The 18,984-nt window shown below is 39.9% G+C and overlaps 1 protein-coding gene across 1 annotated transcript in view; it reads right to left on the bottom strand.

Moving 5' to 3' along the window:
* Positions 1–14,976: 14,976 nt before the first annotated feature.
* The window catches only part of LOC100299045 (adhesion G protein-coupled receptor E2), a 295,684-nt gene continuing 291,676 nt past the window's right edge, over positions 14,977–18,984 (bottom strand). The window contains exon 18 of the mRNA XM_059888531.1: positions 14,977–18,002. Within this exon, the coding sequence (XP_059744514.1) occupies positions 17,994–18,002 (9 nt within the window). The 3' untranslated portion in view covers positions 14,977–17,993. The remainder of the gene's footprint in view (positions 18,003–18,984) is intronic.

Raw genomic sequence — 18,984 nt, 5'->3', positions numbered from 1 at the left:
TTTTTTCACTGGGTCATTTATTTTTCTGGAATTGAGCTGCAGGAGTTGCTTGTATATTTTTGAGATTAATTCTTTCTCAGAAAGAATAATTAATTATTTTCTCCCATTCTGAAGGCTATCTTTTCACCTTGCTTATAATTTCCTTTGTTGTGCAAAAGCTTTTAAGTTTAATTAGGTCCCATTTGTTTATTTTTGCTTTTATTTCCAATAATCTGGGAGGTGGGTCATAGAGGATCCTGCTGTGATGTATGTCGGAGAGTGTTTTGCCTATGTTTTCCTCTAGGAGTTTTATATTTTCTGGTCTTACATTTAGATCTTTAATCCATTTTGAGTTTATTTTTGTGTATGGTGTTAGAAAGTGTTCTAGTTTCATTCTTTTACAAGTGGTTGACCAGTTTTCCCAGCACCACTTGTGAAAGAGATTGTCTTTTCTCCATTGTGTATTTTTGCCTCCTTTGTTGAAGATAAGTTGTCCATAGGTGTGTGGATTTATCTCTGGGCTTTCTATTTTGTTCCATTGATCTATATTTCTGTGTTTGTGCCAGTACCATACTTTCTTGATGACTGTAGCTTTGTATTAGAGCCTGAAGTCAGGCAGGTTGATTGCTCCAGTTCCATTCTTCTTTCTCAAGATTGCTTTGGCTATTCGAGGTTTTTTTGTATTTCCATACAAATTGTGAAATTATTTGTTCTAGTTCTGTGGAAAATACCATTGGTAGCTTGATAGGGTTTGCATTGAATCTAGATTGCTTTGGGTAGTATACTCATTTTCACTATATTGATTCTTCCGATCCATGAACATGCTATATTTCTCCATCTATTAGTGTCCTCTTTGATTTCTTTCACCAGTGTTTTATAGTTTTCTATACATAGGTCTTTTGTTTCTTTAGGTAAATATATTCCTAAGTATTTTATTGTTTTCGTTGCAATGGTGAATGGAAGTGTTTCCTTAATTTCTCTTTCTGTTTTCTCATTGGTAGTGTATAGGAATGCAAGGGATTTCTCGGTGTTAATTTTATATCCTGCAACTTTACTATATTCATTGATTAGCTCTAGTAATTTTATGGTGGAGTCTTTAGGGTTTTCTATGTAGAGGATCATGTCATCTGTGAACAGTGAGAGTTTTACTTCTTCTTTTCCAATCTGGATTCCTTTTATTTCTTTTTCTGCTCTGATTGCTGTGGCCAAAACTTCCAAAACTATGTTGAATAGTAGTGGTGAGAGTGGGCACCCTTGTCGTGTTCCTGACTTCAGGGGAAATGCTTTCCATTTTTCACCCTTGAGGATAATGTTTGTTGTGGGTTTGTCATATATAGCTTTTATTATGTTGAGGTATGTTCCTTATATTCCTGCTTTCTGGAGGTTTTTTTTTTTTTTTAATCATAAATGGATGTTGAATTTTGTCAAAGGCTTTCTCTGCATCTATTGAGATAATCATATGGTTTTTATCTTTCAATTTGTTAATGTGGTATATAGCATCAATTGATTTGCAGATATTGAAGAATCCTTGCATCCCTGTGATAAAGTCCACTTGGTTATGATGTATGATCTTTTAAATATGTTGTTGGATTCTGTTTGCTAGAATTTGGTTAAGGATTTTTGCATCTATGTTCATCAGTGATATTGGCCTGTAGTTTTGTTTTTTTTTGTGGCATCTTTGTCAGGTTTTGGTATTAGGGTCATGGTGGCCTCATAGAGTGAGTTTGGAAGTTTACCTTCCTCTGCAATTTTTTGGAAGAGTTTGAGTAGGATAGGTGTTAGCTTTTCTCTAAATTTTTGGTAGAATTCAGCTGTGAAGCCATCTGGTCCTGGGTTTTTGTTTGCTGGAAGATTTCTGATTACAGTTTCAATTTCCCTGCTTGTGATGGGTCTGTTAAGATTTTCTATTTCTTCCTGGTTCAGTTTGGAAAGTTGTACTATTCTAAGAATTTGTCCATTTCTTCCAAGTTGTCCATTTTATTGGCATATAGTTGCTGACAGTAGTCTCTTATGATCCTTTGTATTTCTATGTTGTCTGTTGTGATTTTTCCATTTTCATTTCTAATTTTGTTGATTTGGTTCTTCTCCCTTTGTTTCTTGATGAGCCTGGCTAATGGTTTCTCAATTTTATTTATCTTCTCAAAGAACCAGCTTTGGCTTTGCTGATTTTTGCTATGGTCTCTTTTGTTTCTTTTACATTTATTTCTGCCCTAATTTTTAAGATTTCTTTCCTTCTACTAACCCTGGGGTTCTTCATTTATTCCTTTTCTAGTTGCTTTAGGTGTAGAGTTAGGTTATTTATTTGACTTTTTTCTTGTTTCTTGAGGTAAGCCTGTATTGCTATGAACCTTCCCCTTAGCACTGCTTTTACAGTGTCCCATAGGTTTTGCAGGTCAGGAAGCAACAGTTAGAACTGGACATGGAACAACAGACTGGTTCCAAATAGAAAAAGGAGTTCGTCAAGGCTGTATATTGTCACCCTGTTTATTTAACTTATATGCAGAGTACATCATGAGAAACGCTGGACTGGAAGAAACACAAACTGGAATCAAGATCGCTGGGAGAAGTATCAATAACCTCAGATATGCAGATGACACCACCCTTATGGCAGAAAGTGAAGAGGAACTAAAAAGACTCTTGATGAAAGTGAAAGTGGAGAGTGAAAAAGTTGGCTTAAAGCTCAACACTCAGAAAACGAAGATCATGGCATCCGGTCCCACCACTTCATGGGAAATAGATGGGGAAACAGTGGAAACAGTGTCAGACTTTATTTTTTTGGGCTCCAAAATCACTGCAGATGGTGACTGCAGCCATGAAATTAAAAGACGCTTACTCCTTGGGAGGAAAGTTATAACCAACCTAGATAGCATATTCAAAAGCAGAGACATTACTTTGCCAACAAAGGTTCATCTAGTCAAGGCTATGGTTTTTCCTGTGGTCATGTATGGATGTGAGAGTTGGACTGTGAAGAAAGCTGAGCACCGAAGAATTGATGCTCTTGAACTGTGGTGTTGGAGAAGACTCTTGAGAGTCCCTTGGACTGCAAGGAGATCCAACCAGTCCATTCTGAAGGAGATCAGCCCTGGGATATCTTTGGAAGGAATGATGCTAAAGCTGAAAGTCCAGTACTTTGGCCACCTCATGTGAAGAGTTGACTCATTGGAAAAGACTCTGATGCTGGGAGGGATTGGGGCAGGAGGAGAAGGGGACGACAAAGGATGAGATGGCTGGATGGCATCACTGACTCGATGGACGTGAGTCTCAGTGAACTCCGGAAGTTGGTGTTGGACAGGGAGGCCTGGTGTGCTGCGATTCATGGGGTCGCAAAAAGTCGGACACGACTGAACGACTGATCTGATCTGATTTGATAGGTTTTGGGTTGTTGTGTTTTCATTTTCATTCATTTCTATGCATATTTTGATTTCTTCTGTGATTTGTTGGTTATTCAGCAGTGTGTTGTTAAGCCTCCATATTTTGGAATTTTTAATAGTTTTTCCCCTGTAATTGACATCTAATCTTACTGCATTGTGATCAGAAAAGATTCTTGGAGTGATTTCAATTTTTTTGAATTTACCAAGTGTAAGTTTATGGCCCAGGATGTCATCTGTCCTGGAGAAGGTTCCATGTGCACTTGAGAAAAAGGTGAAATTCATTGTTTTGGGGTGAAATGTCCTATAGACATCAATTAGGTCTAACAGGTCTACTGTATCATTTAAAGTTTGTGTTTCCTTGTCAGTTTTCTGTTTAGTTGATCTATCTATAGGTGTGAGTGGGGTATTAAAGTCTCCCACTATTATTATGTTATTGTTAATTTCCGCTTTCATACTTGTTAGCATTTGCCTTACATATCGCGGTGCTCCTATGTTGAGTGCATATATATTTATAATTGTTATATCTTCTTCTTGGATTGATCCTTTGATCATTATGTAGTGTCCTTCTTTGTCTCTTTTCACAGCCTTTATTTTAAAGTCTATTTTATCTGATATGAGTATTGCTACTCCTGCTTTCTTTTGGTCTCTATTTGTGTGGAATACCTTTCCCCAGTCCTTCACTTTCTTCAGTATGTGTCCCTTGTTTCAAGGTGGGTCTTTTGTAGACAACATATGTAGGGGTCTTGTTTTTGTATCCATCCAGCCAGTCTTTGTCTTTTGGTTGGGGCATTCAACCCATTTACATTTAAAATAATTATTGATAAATATGATCCCATTGCCATTTACTTTGTTGTTTTGGGTTCGAGTTTATACACCCTTTCTGTGTTTCCTGTCTAGAGAAGATCCTTTAGCATTCATTGGAGAGCTGGTTTGGTGGTGCTGAATTCTCTCAGCTTTTACTTTTCTGTTAAGCTTTTAATTTCTCCTCCATATTTGAATGAGATCCTTGCTGGGTACAGTAATCTGGGTTGTAGTTTTTTCTTTATCATCACTTTAAGTATGTCCTGCCATTCCCTTCTGGTGTGAAGGGTTTCTATTGAAAGATCAGCTGTTATCCTTATGGGAATCTCATTGCCTGTTATTTGTTGTTTTTCCCTTGCTGCTTTTAATATTTGTTCTTTGTGTTTGATCTTTGTTAATTTGATTAATATGTGTCTTGGGGTGTTTCGCCTTGGGTTTATCCTGTTTGGGATTCTCTGGGTTTCTTGGACTTGGGTGACTATTTCCTTCCCCATTTTAGGGAAATTTTCAATTATTATCTCCTCCAGTATTTTCTCATGGTCTTTCTTTCTGTCTTCATCTTCTGGGACTCCTATGATTCGAATGTTGGGGCATTTAACATCATCCCAATGGCACCCCACTCCAGTACTCTTGCCTGGAAAATCCCATGGACGGAGGAGCCTGGTAGGCTGCAGTCCGTGGGGTCGCGAAGAGTCAGACACGACTGAGAGACTTGACTTTCACTTTTCACTTTCATGCATTGGCGAAGGAAATGGCAACCCACTCCAGCGTTCTTGCCTGGAAAATCCCAGGGACGGGGGAGCCTGGTGGGCTGCCATCTATGGGGTCGCACAGAGTCGGACATGACTGAAGTGACTTAGCAACAGCAGCAGCAGTGGTCTCTAAGGTTGTCCTCATTTCTTTTAATTCTTTTTTCTTTTTTCCTCTCTACTTCATTTATTTTTACCATTCTATCTTCTGCCTCACTTATCCTATCTGCTGCCTCTATTATTCTACTGTTGATTCCCCCCAGAGTGTTCCTAATCTCATTTATTGCATTATTCATTATATATTGACTCTTCTAAAATTTCTTCTAGATCCTTTTAAAACATTTGCTGCATCTTCTCAATCCTTGTTTCCAGGCTATTTATCTGTAACTCCATTTTGTTTTCAAGCTTTTGGATAATTTTTACTATCATTATTCTGAATTCTTTATCAGGTAGATACCCTATCTCTTCCTCTTTTGTTTGGTTTGATGGTTAATTATTGTGTTTCTTTACCTGCTGAATATTTCTCTGCCTTTTTGTCTTGCTTATATTGCTGTGTTTGGGGTGACCTTTCCATATTCTGGCAGTTTGTGGAGTTCTCTTTATTGTGGAGGTTCCTTGCTGTGGGTGGGGTTGGACGAGTGGCTTGTCTAGGTTTTCTGGTTAGGGAAGCTTGCGTCGGTGTTCTGGTGGGTGGAGCTGGATTTCTTCTCCTTGGAGTGCAATGAAGTGTCCAGTAGTGAGTTTTGAGATGTCAGTGGGTTTAGTGTGACTTTGGGCAGCCTGTATATTCAAACTCAGGACTATGTCCCTGTGTTGCTGGAGAGTTTGTGTGGTATGTCTTGCTCTGGAGCTGGTTGGCTTTTGGGTGGTTCTTGGTTTCAGTGTAGGTATGGAGGCTTTTGATGAGCTCTTACCGATTAATGTTCCCTGGAGTCAGGAGTTCTCTGGTGTTCTCAGGTTTTGGACTTAAGCCGCCTGCCTCTGGTTTTCAGTCTTATTCTTACAGTAGCCTCAAGACTTCTCCATCTATACAGCACCGATGATCAAACATCTAGGTTAATAATGAAAAGTTTCTCCACAGTGAGGGACACCTGGAGAGGTTCACAGAGTTACATGGAGAAGAGAAGAGGGAGGAGGGAGATAGAGGTGACCAGGAGGAGAAGAGGGGAATCAAAAGGAGAGAGACAGATCCAGCCAGTAATGACTTCCCTAAGTGCTATCCACAGTCTGGAACAGACAAAGAGATTCAGAGTTGGGTAGAGAAGAAAAGGGGGAGAGGGGAGATGGAAGCGACCTGGTGGAGAAAAAGGAGAATCAAAAGGGGGAGAGAGCAGTCAAGCCAGTAATCTCACTCCCAAGTAAAAATGGGTACTGAAGATTGGGTTCTTAAAGGTACAAAATTGATAAATACCAAAAAGCAAAGATTAAAAATCTAGAGTAGAGGTTAGATTCTCAAAAATACAATATTCAAAAAACAAAACAAAGTCACAAAAATTATAAAAAATATATATGAAGTTTGCTTTAAAATGGGGTCTTTTTTTTTTTTTTTGCAAGGTAATAGTAGGTTATACAAATGAAAATTAAAGGAGTAATAGAGGACTTAAAAATAAAAATAAATTTTTTTTTTAAAATTTAAAGAATGATAATAGTAAATATATATCTAAGACTTTCTCTGGTGTTTTTGTGGACAGTGTGGGGTCAGTTCATTTTCAGATAGTTCCTTGATCTGGCTTATACCTCTCAAGATCTATAGGTCCCTTCCTATGTAGTCGGTGCTAACTACAGGGTTTTAATCTATTGCACCTGTCATTTCCAAAGCGGTTCCCTGTGTTTATTTTAGCTTCTTCTGTTTGCTGGTCTTTTTGGTGTCTAATTTCTGCCCTGACACAAGGGGGCGATGGTGGTCACTTTTTTTAGGCTCACTTGTTCAGTCGTGCTATGGGGAGCGAGGAACACTGCAAACAAATATCAGTGGCGTGTGTGGGGAGTGCTCACAGTGTTTCAGCCGCACTGGGTTTGCCCCCGCTCGGTGTGTGTGCTTTCACAGTCTACACTTCTCAGGCTCTAGGTTACTCTGCTGGGAACTGTCTGAGGCGGGCCCTGGGTTGCATGCACTTCCCAGGTCTAAGCCGCTCAGGTTCAGGTTCTTGGGTACTCTACAAAGGCGCAGACTTGGTTGGGCCTGCGTTTTGTGCCCTTCCCAGGTCCAAGCAGCTCAGGTGACCAGGTGCTTGGCGAGTGTAGTCACCTGCAGTTGGGGGGTACGTCTTATTGCCTCCCCCATCCCAGGCACTTGGTTTTCTGGGTGTACAATGGGCATGCCTTCTCAGGTGTGCCGTGTGTCCCTTCTGGGGAGCTGATCTCTGGCTGCGACCCTCCCGGCGGATGTCAACCGTTCAGAATCCCAAGAAGTCTTGATTAGCAAGGAAGTGTCCTTGCAGTTTGGTAGATGATGCCTCTCTGGGGCCGTGATTGCCCCCTTCTGGCTTTCCCTGCCCTCGCATGCCTGTCTCCGGTGGGGGATGGGCCGGTCCGCAGCTGGCTAGCTCTGCTCAGTCCTTTGTTCTGTGAGTGGGCCGGGTGGTGTCTTAGGTTAGGGCTTTTCGCAGGATAGTTTCCTCTCTCTCTCTCTTTTTTTTCCTCTTTCTGTGCTATCCCCCAGTCTGGGTTGATATCTCATGTTAGTTCACTCAGATTGTCCTTGGGCATTCAGGCCTGGTCCTTACCCTAAGCAATGCGGCCTTTGCCTCCCTGTCCAGCCCCTGCTTGCTGGTGGCAAAAGCGAGTGTCTGCACTGCTTCTCTGCTGGGAGTTGCTGTTAGGCACGTAATCTGTAGGTTTTATTTATTTATTTATCTTTCCTCCCGGTTATGTTGTCCTCTGAGATTCCAAGACTCACCACAGACCCTCTGGTGAGAGTGTTTCCTGGTGTTTGGAAACTTTTCTCTTTTTTAAGACTCCCTTCCCAGGACAGATCTCCATCCCTACCTCTTTTGCCTCTCTTTTTATCTTTTATATTTTTGAAGACAATGGGCTGCCTTTCTGGGTGCCTGATGTCCTCTGCCAGGATTCAGAAGTTGTTTTGTGGAATTTGCTCAGAGTTAAAATGTTCTTTTGAAGAATTTGTGGGGGAGAAAGTCGTCTCCCCGTCCTATTCCTCCGCCATCTTAGGACCATGCCCCACCCCCTACCCCCCCACCGCCCCACCGCCTCTTGTTTCTAATCAATCTAGCTACTCTCCGTTTTTTGGATGAATTCAATCTGTTTACATTTAGGATGATTATTGGTAGATAAAAGAATTAGTAGTGCCATTTTATCTTTTGTTTTCTGGTTGTTCTATATATTCATTGTTCCTTTTTCCAAGTATTTTTGTCTGCCAATTTTGGTTTGGTGGTTTTCTTAGATGTTTTTCTCAGTTTCCTCTTTTTTTAATGTTTTGCTTCTCTGACTTAGATTTATGTTTTGTGGTTGCCATGAGGTTTGTATACAGTGTCTCAGATTAAATAGTCCTTTTTTTCTGTTGATAACATCTTATCTACACCTACCTACATGGATTCCATCTTTTTTATTTTGTGTTCTGGTTGTCTCAAATTATCTGATTTTATATTGTGAATTTGTTACCAAGTTGAGGTAACTATAGTTATTTTCCTGCTTTATTTCCCCCTTTAGCCTTTATGCTGTATTAAATTGTTATAAACCTATGCTGATAAAGAGTTGCAGTTCCCTGATTCTGTGTTTATCACCTTGCTCAATCTCCAATGCTGTCTAGTGCATTCTTTACCTTGTTTATTGAATTCCTAAGCTCCAAAATTTATGTTTGGTTCTTTTTTAGAGGTTCAATCTTTTTTTTTTTGAAGTATTCCTTTTGTTCATTAATTTTATTTCTGAGCTCATTAAACTACCTCTCTGAATTTTCTCATAGTTGGTTGAGTTTCTTCGTGGCAGCTGTTTGAATCCTCTGTCAGTTCAGTCTCTATACTCTGTGACTTTAAGCTTGGTTTCTAGAGGATTATAATTTTCTTTCTGTGATAACATTATTCTGGTTCTTCATAGTGCTTGATGAGTTGTCGGTTCAGTTCAGTTCAGTCTCTTGGTTGTGTCCAACTCTTTGTGACCCCATGAACCACAGCATGCCAGGCCTCCCTGTCCATCACCAACTCCCGGAGTCCACCCAAATCCACGTCCATTGAGTCGGTGATGCCATCCAGCCATCTCACCCTCTGTCATCCCCTTTTCCTCCTGCCCTCAAATTTTCCCAGCATCAGGGTCTTTTCAAATGAGTCAGCTCTTTGCATCAGGTGGCCAAAGTATTGGAGTTTCAGCTTCAATATCAGTCCTTCCAATGAACACCCAGGACTGATCTCCTTTAGGATGAACTGGTTGGATCTCCTTGCAGTCCCAGGGACTCTCAAGAGTCTTCTCCAACACCACAGTTCAAAAGCATCAATTCTTCAGCGCTCAGCTTTCTTTATAGTCCAACTCTCACATCCATACATGACCACTGGAAAAACCATAGCCTTGACTAAACGGACCTTTGTTGACAAAGTAATGTCTTTGCTTTTGAATATGCTATCTAGATTGGTCATAACTTTCCTTCCAAGGAGTAAGTGTCTTTTAATTTCATGGCTGCAATCACCATCTGCAATGATTTTGGAGCCCAGAAAAATAAAGTCTGACACTGCTTCCACTGTTTCCCCATCTATTTCCCATGAAGTGATGGGGACCGGATGCCATGATCTTCATATTCTGAATGTTGAGCTTTAAGCCAACTTTTTCACTCTCCACTTTCATTTTCATCAAGAGTCTTTTTAGTTCCTCTTCACTTTCTGCCATAAGGGTGGTGATGAGTTGTACTTCTGCACATTTGAAGTATGAAACACCTTTCTGTTTGTTTCTAATGATTCAATGCATCAGACTTTGAAGACCTCTCTTTTGTTTCCAGTAGGTGGCAATATAGCATTTTGTTTGTTTATTTCTTTTACCTGAGCTGCCTGTTTGAGAAACTGCACTTTCCATCCTGCACTGCTTCTGTCAAGGAGTTAGATGGATTAAAAATAAGACCCAACTATATGCTGCCTGCAAGGTGTGGCTCTGTGCCTTCATTATCATTTGTTGTGTCTCTGAGGTTGCTGGTGCCTTGCTGCTACCATTTATTGCTGCCTGGTTCACGCTGATGTTGAGTTCGTCCTTCATATCCAGGATGGCATGATTTGCAGGTACTACTACCCCAGGGGAGCTGGGGTCATGCAGGTGCCCTTGCTGTGCCTAGTGTTTTAAGGTTCATGAGCTCCACTGTTGCAAGGTGGGGATGGGGGTCCACAGTCATGGCCACCTCACTGGTTGGAAGAACAGGATCCAAGGGCCCACTGCCACTGTTACTCAGTTATCAATGGCCACAAGTGTCCTTGTGGCTGGGAGGCCAGAGTCTTGTGTTCCTCGTCCCCTAAATCCTACCAGGTTCTCTGGGGCTGCAGGTTCAGCTATCACAGACAGGTACTTGGGTTGCAGGCAGTGCCTCCATCATTCCCTCAGTTTCACCTCCTCTATATATTTCAGTCTATCCACCTCTAGATGTACAGATGCATGTAATAATCCAGCATCTTGGTATGCTGGAGCACGTTTGCTGAACTGTGTTTGTTTTGCTGGTTGTAGATTGATGGGGAAAGACAAAGGCAGCTTTTCACTCCACCATGTTGCTGACATCACTCTCTGCCTTATCTGTCTATTGAATTAGCACAGTACAGAAGAGAATCAATACCTCTGCACCTTACAAGCACTTGATAGTAGAACAAATTTATGAAATACTTCTGGTAACAGACTGTTGATTTTCCTTGCCTGAAACTTGAACTGGGAACTGAAGCATTTCAAATCCTGAGTTCAATATTTCCTTCTCCAAGTTCTCCTGTGCCTTTAGAAGCAACCCACCAACCCAATGCACTTCTTTCACTAAAAAGCTGTAAGACAGAAAATACTTGGGTACTCAGTGCTTTGCTTTCTACAGGCATTTATCTGTAGTTATCTACAGAGACATTACTTTGCCAACAAAGGTCCATCTAGTCAAGGCTATGGTTTTCCCAGTGGTGATGTATGGATGTGAAAGTTGGACTTTGAAGAAAGCTGAGCGCCGAAGAGTTGATGCTTTTTTAAAAAATTTTATCTTATTTTTTAACTTTACAATATTGTATTGGTTTTGCCATATATCAAAATGAATCCGCCACAGGTATACATGTGTTCCCCATCCTGAACCCTCGTCCCTCTTCCCTCCCCATACCATCCCTCTGGGTCGTTCCAGTGCACCAGCCCCAAGCATCCAGTATTGTGCATCGAACCTGGACTGGTGACTTGTTTCATATATGATATTATACACGTTTCAATGCCATTCTTCCAAACCATCCCACCCTCTCCCTCTCCCACAGAGTCCAAAAGACTGTTCTATACATCAGTGTCTCTTTTGCTGTCTCCTATACAAGGTTATTGTTACCATCTTTCTAAATTCCATATATATGCGTTAGTATACTGTATTGGTGTTTTTCTTTCTGGCTTACTTCACTCTGTATAATAGGCTCCAGTTTCATCCACCTCATTAGAACGGGTTCAAATGTATTCTTTTTAATGGCTGAGTAATACTCCATTGTGTATATGTACCACTGCTTTCTTATCCATTCATCTGCTGATGGACATCTAGGTTGCTTCCTTATCCTGGCTATTATAAACAGTGCTGCGATGAACATTGGGGTACACGTGTCTCTTTCAATTCTGGTTTCCTCAGTGTGTATGCCCAGCAGTGGGATTGCTGGATCATAAGGCAGTTCTATTTCCAGTTTTTTAAGGAATCTCCACACTGTTCTCCTTAGTGGCTGTACTAGTTTTTGTTCCCACCAACAGTGTAAGAGGATTCCCTTTTCTCCACACCCTGTCCAGCATTTATTGCTTGGAGACTTTTGGATAGCAGCCATTCTGACTGGCGTGAAATGGTACCTCATAGTGGTTTTGATTTGCATTTCTCTGATAATGAGTGATGTTGAGCATCTTTTCATGTGTTCATTAGCCATCTGTATGTCTTCTTTGGAGAAATGTCTATTTAGTTCCTTGGCCCATTTTTTGATTGGGTCATTTATTTTTCTGGAATTGAGCTGTAGGAGTTGCTTGTATATTTTTGAGATTAGTTGTTTGTCAGTTGCTTCATTTGCTATTATTTTCTCCCATTCTGAAGGCTATCTTTTCACCTTGCTTATAGTTTCCTTTGTTGTGCAGAAGCTTTAAAGTTTAATTAGGTCCCATTTGTTTATTTTTGCTTTTATTTCCAATATTCTGGGAGGTGGGTCATAGAGGATACTGCTGTGATGTATGTCGGAGAGTGTTTTGCCTGTGTTCTTCTCTAGGAGTTCTATAGTTTCTGGTCTTACGTTTAGATCTTTAATCCATTTTGAGTTTATTTTTGTGTATGGTGTTAGAAAGTCTTCTAGTTTCATTCTTTTACAAGTGGTTGACCAGTTTTCCCAGCACCACTTGTGAAAGAGATTGTCTTTAATCCATTGTATATTCTTGCCTCCTTTGTCAAAGATAAGGTGTTCATATGTGCATGGATTTATCTCTGGGCTTTCTATTTTGTTCCATTGATCTATATTTCTGTCTTTGTGCCAGTAGCATCCTGTCTTAATGACTGTGGCTTTGTAGTAGAGCCTGAAGTCAGGCAGGTTGATTCCTCCAGTTCCATTCTTCTTTCTCAAGATCGCTTTGGCTATTCGAGGTTTTTTGTATTTCCATACAAACTGTGAAGTTTGTTCTAGTTTTGTTCTATTTGTTCTAGTTCTGTGGAAAATACCATTGGTAGCTTGATAGGGATTGCATAGAATATATAGATTGCTTTGGGTAGTATACTCATTTTCACTATATTAATTCTTCCGATCCATAAACATGGTATATTTCTCCATCTATTAGTGTCCTCTTTGATTTCTTTCACCAGTGTTTTATAGTTTTCCATGTATAGGTCTTTAGTTTCTTTAGGTAGATACATTCCTAAGTATTTTATTCTTTTTGATGCAATGGTGAATGGAATTGTTTCCTTAATTTCTCTTTCTATTTTCTCATTATTAGTGTATAGGAATGCAAGGGATTTCTGTGTGTTGATTTTATATCCTGCAACTTTACTATATTCATTGATTAGTTCTAACAATTTTCTGGTGGAGTCTTTAGGGTCCTCTATGTAGAGGATCATGTCATCTGCAAACAGTGAGAGTTTTACTTCTTCTTTTCCAACTTGGATTCCTGTTATTTCTTTTTCTGCTCTGATTACTGTGGCCAAAACTTCCAAAACTATGTCGAATAGTAATGGTGAAAGTGGGCACCCTTGTCTTGTTCCTGACTTTAGAGGAAATGCTTTCAACTTTTCACCCTTGAGGATAATGTTTGCTGTGGGTTTGTCATATAGAGCTTTTATTATGTTGAGGTATATTTCTTCTATTCCTGCTTTATGGAGAGTTTTTATCATAAATGGATGTTGAATTTTGTCAAAGGCTTTCTCTGCATCTATTGAGATAATCATATGGTTTTTATTTTTCAATTTGTTAATGTGGTGTGTTGTTTGATTTGCGGATATTGAAGAATCCTTGCATCCTTGGGATAAAGCCCACTTGGTCATGGTGTATGATCTTTTTAATGTGTTGTTGGATTCTGATTGCTAGAATTTTGTTAAGGATTTTTGCATCTATGTTCATCAGTGATATTGGCCTGTAGTTTTCTTTTTTTGTGGCATCTTTGTCAGGTTTTGGTATTAGGGTGATGGTGGCCTCATAGAATGAGTTTGGAAGTTTACCTTCCTCTGCAATTTTCTGGAAGAGTTTAAGTAGGATAGGTGTTAGCTCTTCTCTAAATTTTTGGTAGAATTCAACTGTGAAGCCGTCTGGACCTGGGCTTTTGTTTGCTGGAAGATTTCTGATTACAGTTTCAATTTCCGTGCTCGTGATGGGTCTGTTAAGATTTTCTATTTCTTCCTGGCCCAGTTTTGGAAAGTTGTACTTTTCTAAGAATTTGTCCATTTCTTCCACGTTGTCCATTTTATTGGCATATAGTTGCTGACGGTAGTCTCTTATGATCCTTTGCATTTCTGACCTGCATACAGATTTCTCAAGAGGCAGGTCAGGTGGTCTGGTATTCCTATCTCTTTCAGAATTTTCCACAGTTTATTGTGATCCACACAGTCAAAGGCTTTATAGTCAATAAAGCAGAAATATATGTTTTTCTGGAACTCTCTTGCTTTTTCGATGATCCAGCAGATGTTGGCAATTTGATCTCTGGTTCCTCTGCCTTTTCTAAAAGCAGCTTGAACATCAGGAAGTTCATGGTTCATGTATTGCTGAAGCAATTGTGCGGTAGTTTGAGCATTCTTTTTTTATTGCCTTTCTTTGGGATTGGAATGAAAACTGACCTTTTCCAGTCCTGTGGCCACTGCTGAGTTTTCCAAATTTGCTGGCATATTGAGTGCAGCACTTTCACAGCATCATCTTTCAGGATTTGAAATAGCTCAACTGGAAATCCATCACCTCCACTAGCTTTGTTCATAGTGATGCTTTCTAAGGCCCACTTGACTTCACATTCCAGGATGTCTGGTTCTAGGTCAGTGATCACACCATCGTGATTATCTGGGTTGTGAAGATCTTTTTTGTACAGTTCTCCTGTGTATTCTTGCCATCTCTTCTTAATATCTTCTGCTTGTATTAGTTCCATACCATTTCTGTCCTTTATCGAGCCCATCTTTGCATGAAATGTTCCCTTGGTATCTCTAATTTTTCTTGAAGAGATCTCTAGTCTTTCCCATTCTGTTGTTTTCCTCTATTTCCTTGCATTGATTGCTGAGGAAGGCTTTCTTATCTCTCCTTGCTATTCTTTGGAATTCTGCATTCAGATGCTTATATCTTTCCTTTTCTCCTTTGCTTTTCACTTCTCGTCTTTTCACAGCTATTTGTAAGGCCTCCTCGGACAGCCATTTTGCTTTTTTGCATTTCTTTTCCATGGGGATGGTCTTGATCCCTGTCTCCTGTACAATGTCACGAACCTCATTCCATAGTTCATCAGGCAGTCTATCTATCAGATTTAGGCACTTAAATCTATTTCTCACTTCCACTGTATAATCATAAGGGACTTGATTTAGGTCATACCTGAATGGTCTAGTGGTTTTCCCTACTTTCTTCAATTTAAGTCTGAATTTGGTAGGAGTTCATGATCTGAGCCACAGTCAGCTCCTGGTCTTGTTTTTGTTGACTTTATAGAGCTTCTCCATCTTTGGCTGCAAAGAATATAATCAATCTGATTTCGGTGTTGACCATCTGGTGATGTCCATGTATAGAGTCTTGTCTTGTGTTGTTGGAAGAGGGTGTTTGCTATGACCAGTGCATTTTCTTAGCAAAACTCCTGAGAAATCTGTATGCAGGTCAGGAAGCAACAGTTAGAACTGGACATGGAACAACAGACTGGTTATTTAACTTGTGTGTCTTTCCCCTGTGTTTCATGTGTACTGAAAGTCTGGTCTCAAAGAACAGGTACCAGAAAGGTTTTTCTAGAAAGGGCCAGATAGTAAACAATTTTGGCTTTGTGGTCTTTCAGACTGTTTCACAAGCACTCAACTTCACACTGTAGCCTGAAAGCACAATAAACCAGTGAACAGTGTGGTTCTGAATCAGTAAGAGTTTATTTGCAAGACAGGCAGCTTCCTGGATTTGCTAAGCCTCGGTCTAAAGGTTAGATTAGATATAGGTTAAATTGATTGGGCTTCTCCGATGGCATAGTGGGTAAAGAATCAGCCCGCAATGCAGACTGTTTCACAAACACTCAAGACAGGCAGCTTCCTGGATTTGCTAAGCCTCGGTCTAAAGGTTAGATTATGTTAGGTAGGTAGAATAGGGAAAAGGAGTCCAAAATGGCGGTGGCTAAAAGACAAGGACGGTCAAAGGAAGGTCTGAGGACCAGAGTGAAAACTTCAGGCAGAACAAACAGCACTCCTGTCTAAGCCCAATTTGCATAGGGCAGGCCCAGGTGGAGGAAAAAAACATATAAAAGGAGGAGCCAAAGAGCTTTCTCAAGGACTCTCTCTCCCGCGTGCATGCGCACGCTCTCTCTCTCTCTCTTTCTCTCTCTCTCTTTCTCCCTCCCCACGCACTCCTCCACTCCCTTCTCTTTGAGTCTTGGATTCTCCTGCTATCTTCTAAATAAAATGGAGCTGTAACACTGATTTGCCTAAGAGCTGTAACACGGTTTGCCCAAGACCCAAGAGCTGTGATGCGCCGAGGGCTTTAATGTCCATTGCTCCAAATCTTTGTTGTGACGAGACAAAGAACCGAGGAACATACACTGGCGTGACAATTAGATATAGGTTAAATTGACTGGGCTTCCCCAATGGCTTAGTGGGTAAAGAATCTGCCTGCAATGCAGGAAGACACAGGCGGATGAGGGTTCTATCCCTCAATCAGAAAGATGCCCTGGAAGAGATCAATACTAGAGGCAACCCACTCTGTATTCTTGCCTGGAGAGGGGCCTGGAGGGCTGGACATGACTGAAGCGACAGCACACACACACACACACACACACACACACACACACACACACTTATGATATGGACACAAACCTTTATTTAGCACAAATGGGATGTTTTAATTCATGTCTTATCAGGAAATATATAACATCAGACTGATATTATTGATGTTAAGATTGATCATTAAGTTCATTTGGTGCCTATCTGATCTAACATTACAAAAATACACTTTGGGCCTTGTAATAAATCAATAATCACTTAAGAGAATTCTTTAGCATTGTGAGATTGGCCAGTTTTTCAACAAGATTTCCCCCAGTGCTTTTAGTGGTGATTTACTGGATACTGAAAAATTGTCATTATCTACTTCTGTCATATCTTCTACACTTATTTTCAAATATGTTAAGTATCATTATGTACTCATGGATATTTTAAATTTAACACGTTATGATCATTTAAAGTCATTTTCCATTTGGTTTAAATTGATACAAATCTGGTCAGTGGATGTCCATGGGACATTTCTATGTCCCACTGGTCTTGGATCTTGCCAAGATCTCATTCTGAGAATGAAATAGTTTGTTATACATGTAAGTAAAACTTAAAAAATGTGCAGTAGCAATATACTCTTTCTAACCCAGCACATCTTACAATTGTAAGGATGTAGAGATTTTATTTATTTACAGGATTCTGATTTCATTCTTAACAAAGCCTTTTCTTTAACATGTAAGCTCTGTGAAATTAGAAACTAGATCTCTTAATTTAGTGCAGTACATGGTGTGTACTGAGCTTCCATGGGGGCTCAGATGGTAAAGAATCTGCCTGCAATGCAGGAGGCCTGACATCAATCCGTGGGTCAGGAAGATCCCCTGAAGAAAGGAATAGCTATCCACTCCAGTATTCTTGCCTGGAGAATTCCATGGGCAGAAGAGCCTGGTGGGCTATGGACTATGGGGTCACAAAGAGTCAGACACTATGGAGCGACTTACAAACACCCACACATATGGTGAGTAGTAAAATATATTTTTCTCATGCATAAGTTTGAGGGTGAAGAAGTTGAAGCATGTATGTATTGAAACCAACTGTCCTGCTTGCTTGTAACTCAAGTGTTTTTAGGACATAATCCAGGAAAAATTTGGGACACCATAGCAATTGTTTACCCTCCATGTATGTATTTGAATCTTACTTTCCTGTGTTATGGTATTTTAAGTCAGTTTTCTGAAGCTCATTTTCCTTGTCATATACCTTCAAATATCTTCATATACCTACAAACTTGGGGAACTTTGTAGAAAAAGGTTGAAGCAGGTGATTTAATCTAAGGCAACTGGGGAATTACATCAGAGCCCTTTGACTATGCCAAGAGTGAGGTGAGCATACCATATGGAGTAGAAAAGCAAAATTCTCCCAGCAATCTAAATATCAACAATTCCCATCATACTTCCTTACACAATGGTTCTGTGAAGAGTTCCTGTAACAAACATGAAAACATATTTTAAAAGTTTTGCCCAAAGATGACGGTTCAGAATTTTCCTTGCCGAACAGGATACAAGATCATCTGATTTAGCCGTTAATTTAAGTCTCCTGAGAAGGAATATGTAAAAATGACACTTTGTTAGAAACTGCAAAACTTTTACACCGAAAACTAAAGAAGATTGTCAAAAGAAGTCAAAGAAGACCCAAAGAAATGGATCAACATGCCACATTCATGGATCAGAAGACAATACTGTTAAAATGGTAGCATTGCAGCAAATTGACCTATAGATTCAATGCAATCCTTATCAACATCTCAGTAACCTTATGATGTTGAATAAATATCCCCAGTTTCAATCAACTGATATTACTGTGGATGTTTTGTGCACATGGCTTTGTGCTGACCCTGTGCATTAAAAATAACACAGGCAAGATTTCTGATTTCACAAACCTTACCATCTAGTGGGAAGACAAATACAAATGGTCAATTATATTTGTGAAACGGGAGGTCCCTCTGGCCTGGTCCCTCCAATGATGTCCCTATCTTTTTGCTCTCCATGAAATGACCTAGAGCATTCTCTGTCCAGATGATTCTCTCTGTGTTAATGAAAAGAAAACAAAGGACCTCCCTGGCTTCTTAAAAGATGTGATAAGTGGAAATCAGTGAACCTGAAATCAGTGAACCTGATTTCACCAGGTACAGTAGTGTGGATGAGGGTAGTGGGAAGTTCATGAATAAAGATATGGGCATGAATTGGTATGCTGGGTCCTAGGTTAGGTATGACATTTATCAGTAAAATGTCAAATAAATAACAAGCCCTCCAGATGATTTTGATGTACTGTAAGACTTGAGAGTCTTTAGTTTCACCAACAGCATATCTAAAGAGTGTCCCCCAACCCATAAGAAAAGTACTACAAGCTAATAGAAAAATATACCAAGGATATGAACAAATTGTTTCCAGAGATTGAAATATTACTGACTCATAAAGAAAGATGTTCCCTTTCACTGAATAATAAAAAGGATACAAAGATACACATCTTTCCCTAGATATGCTATTTTCCTCTCAGATGGGTAAAAGTACAAAATTGGATA

The sequence above is a fragment of the Bos taurus genome, chromosome 7, assembly GCF_002263795.3.
Source record: "Bos taurus isolate L1 Dominette 01449 registration number 42190680 breed Hereford chromosome 7, ARS-UCD2.0, whole genome shotgun sequence".
NCBI classification, from domain to species: Eukaryota; Metazoa; Chordata; class Mammalia; order Artiodactyla; family Bovidae; genus Bos; species Bos taurus.
The sequence above is the reverse complement of the archived record's forward strand: the minus strand, read 5'-3'. Positions and strand labels throughout refer to the sequence as shown.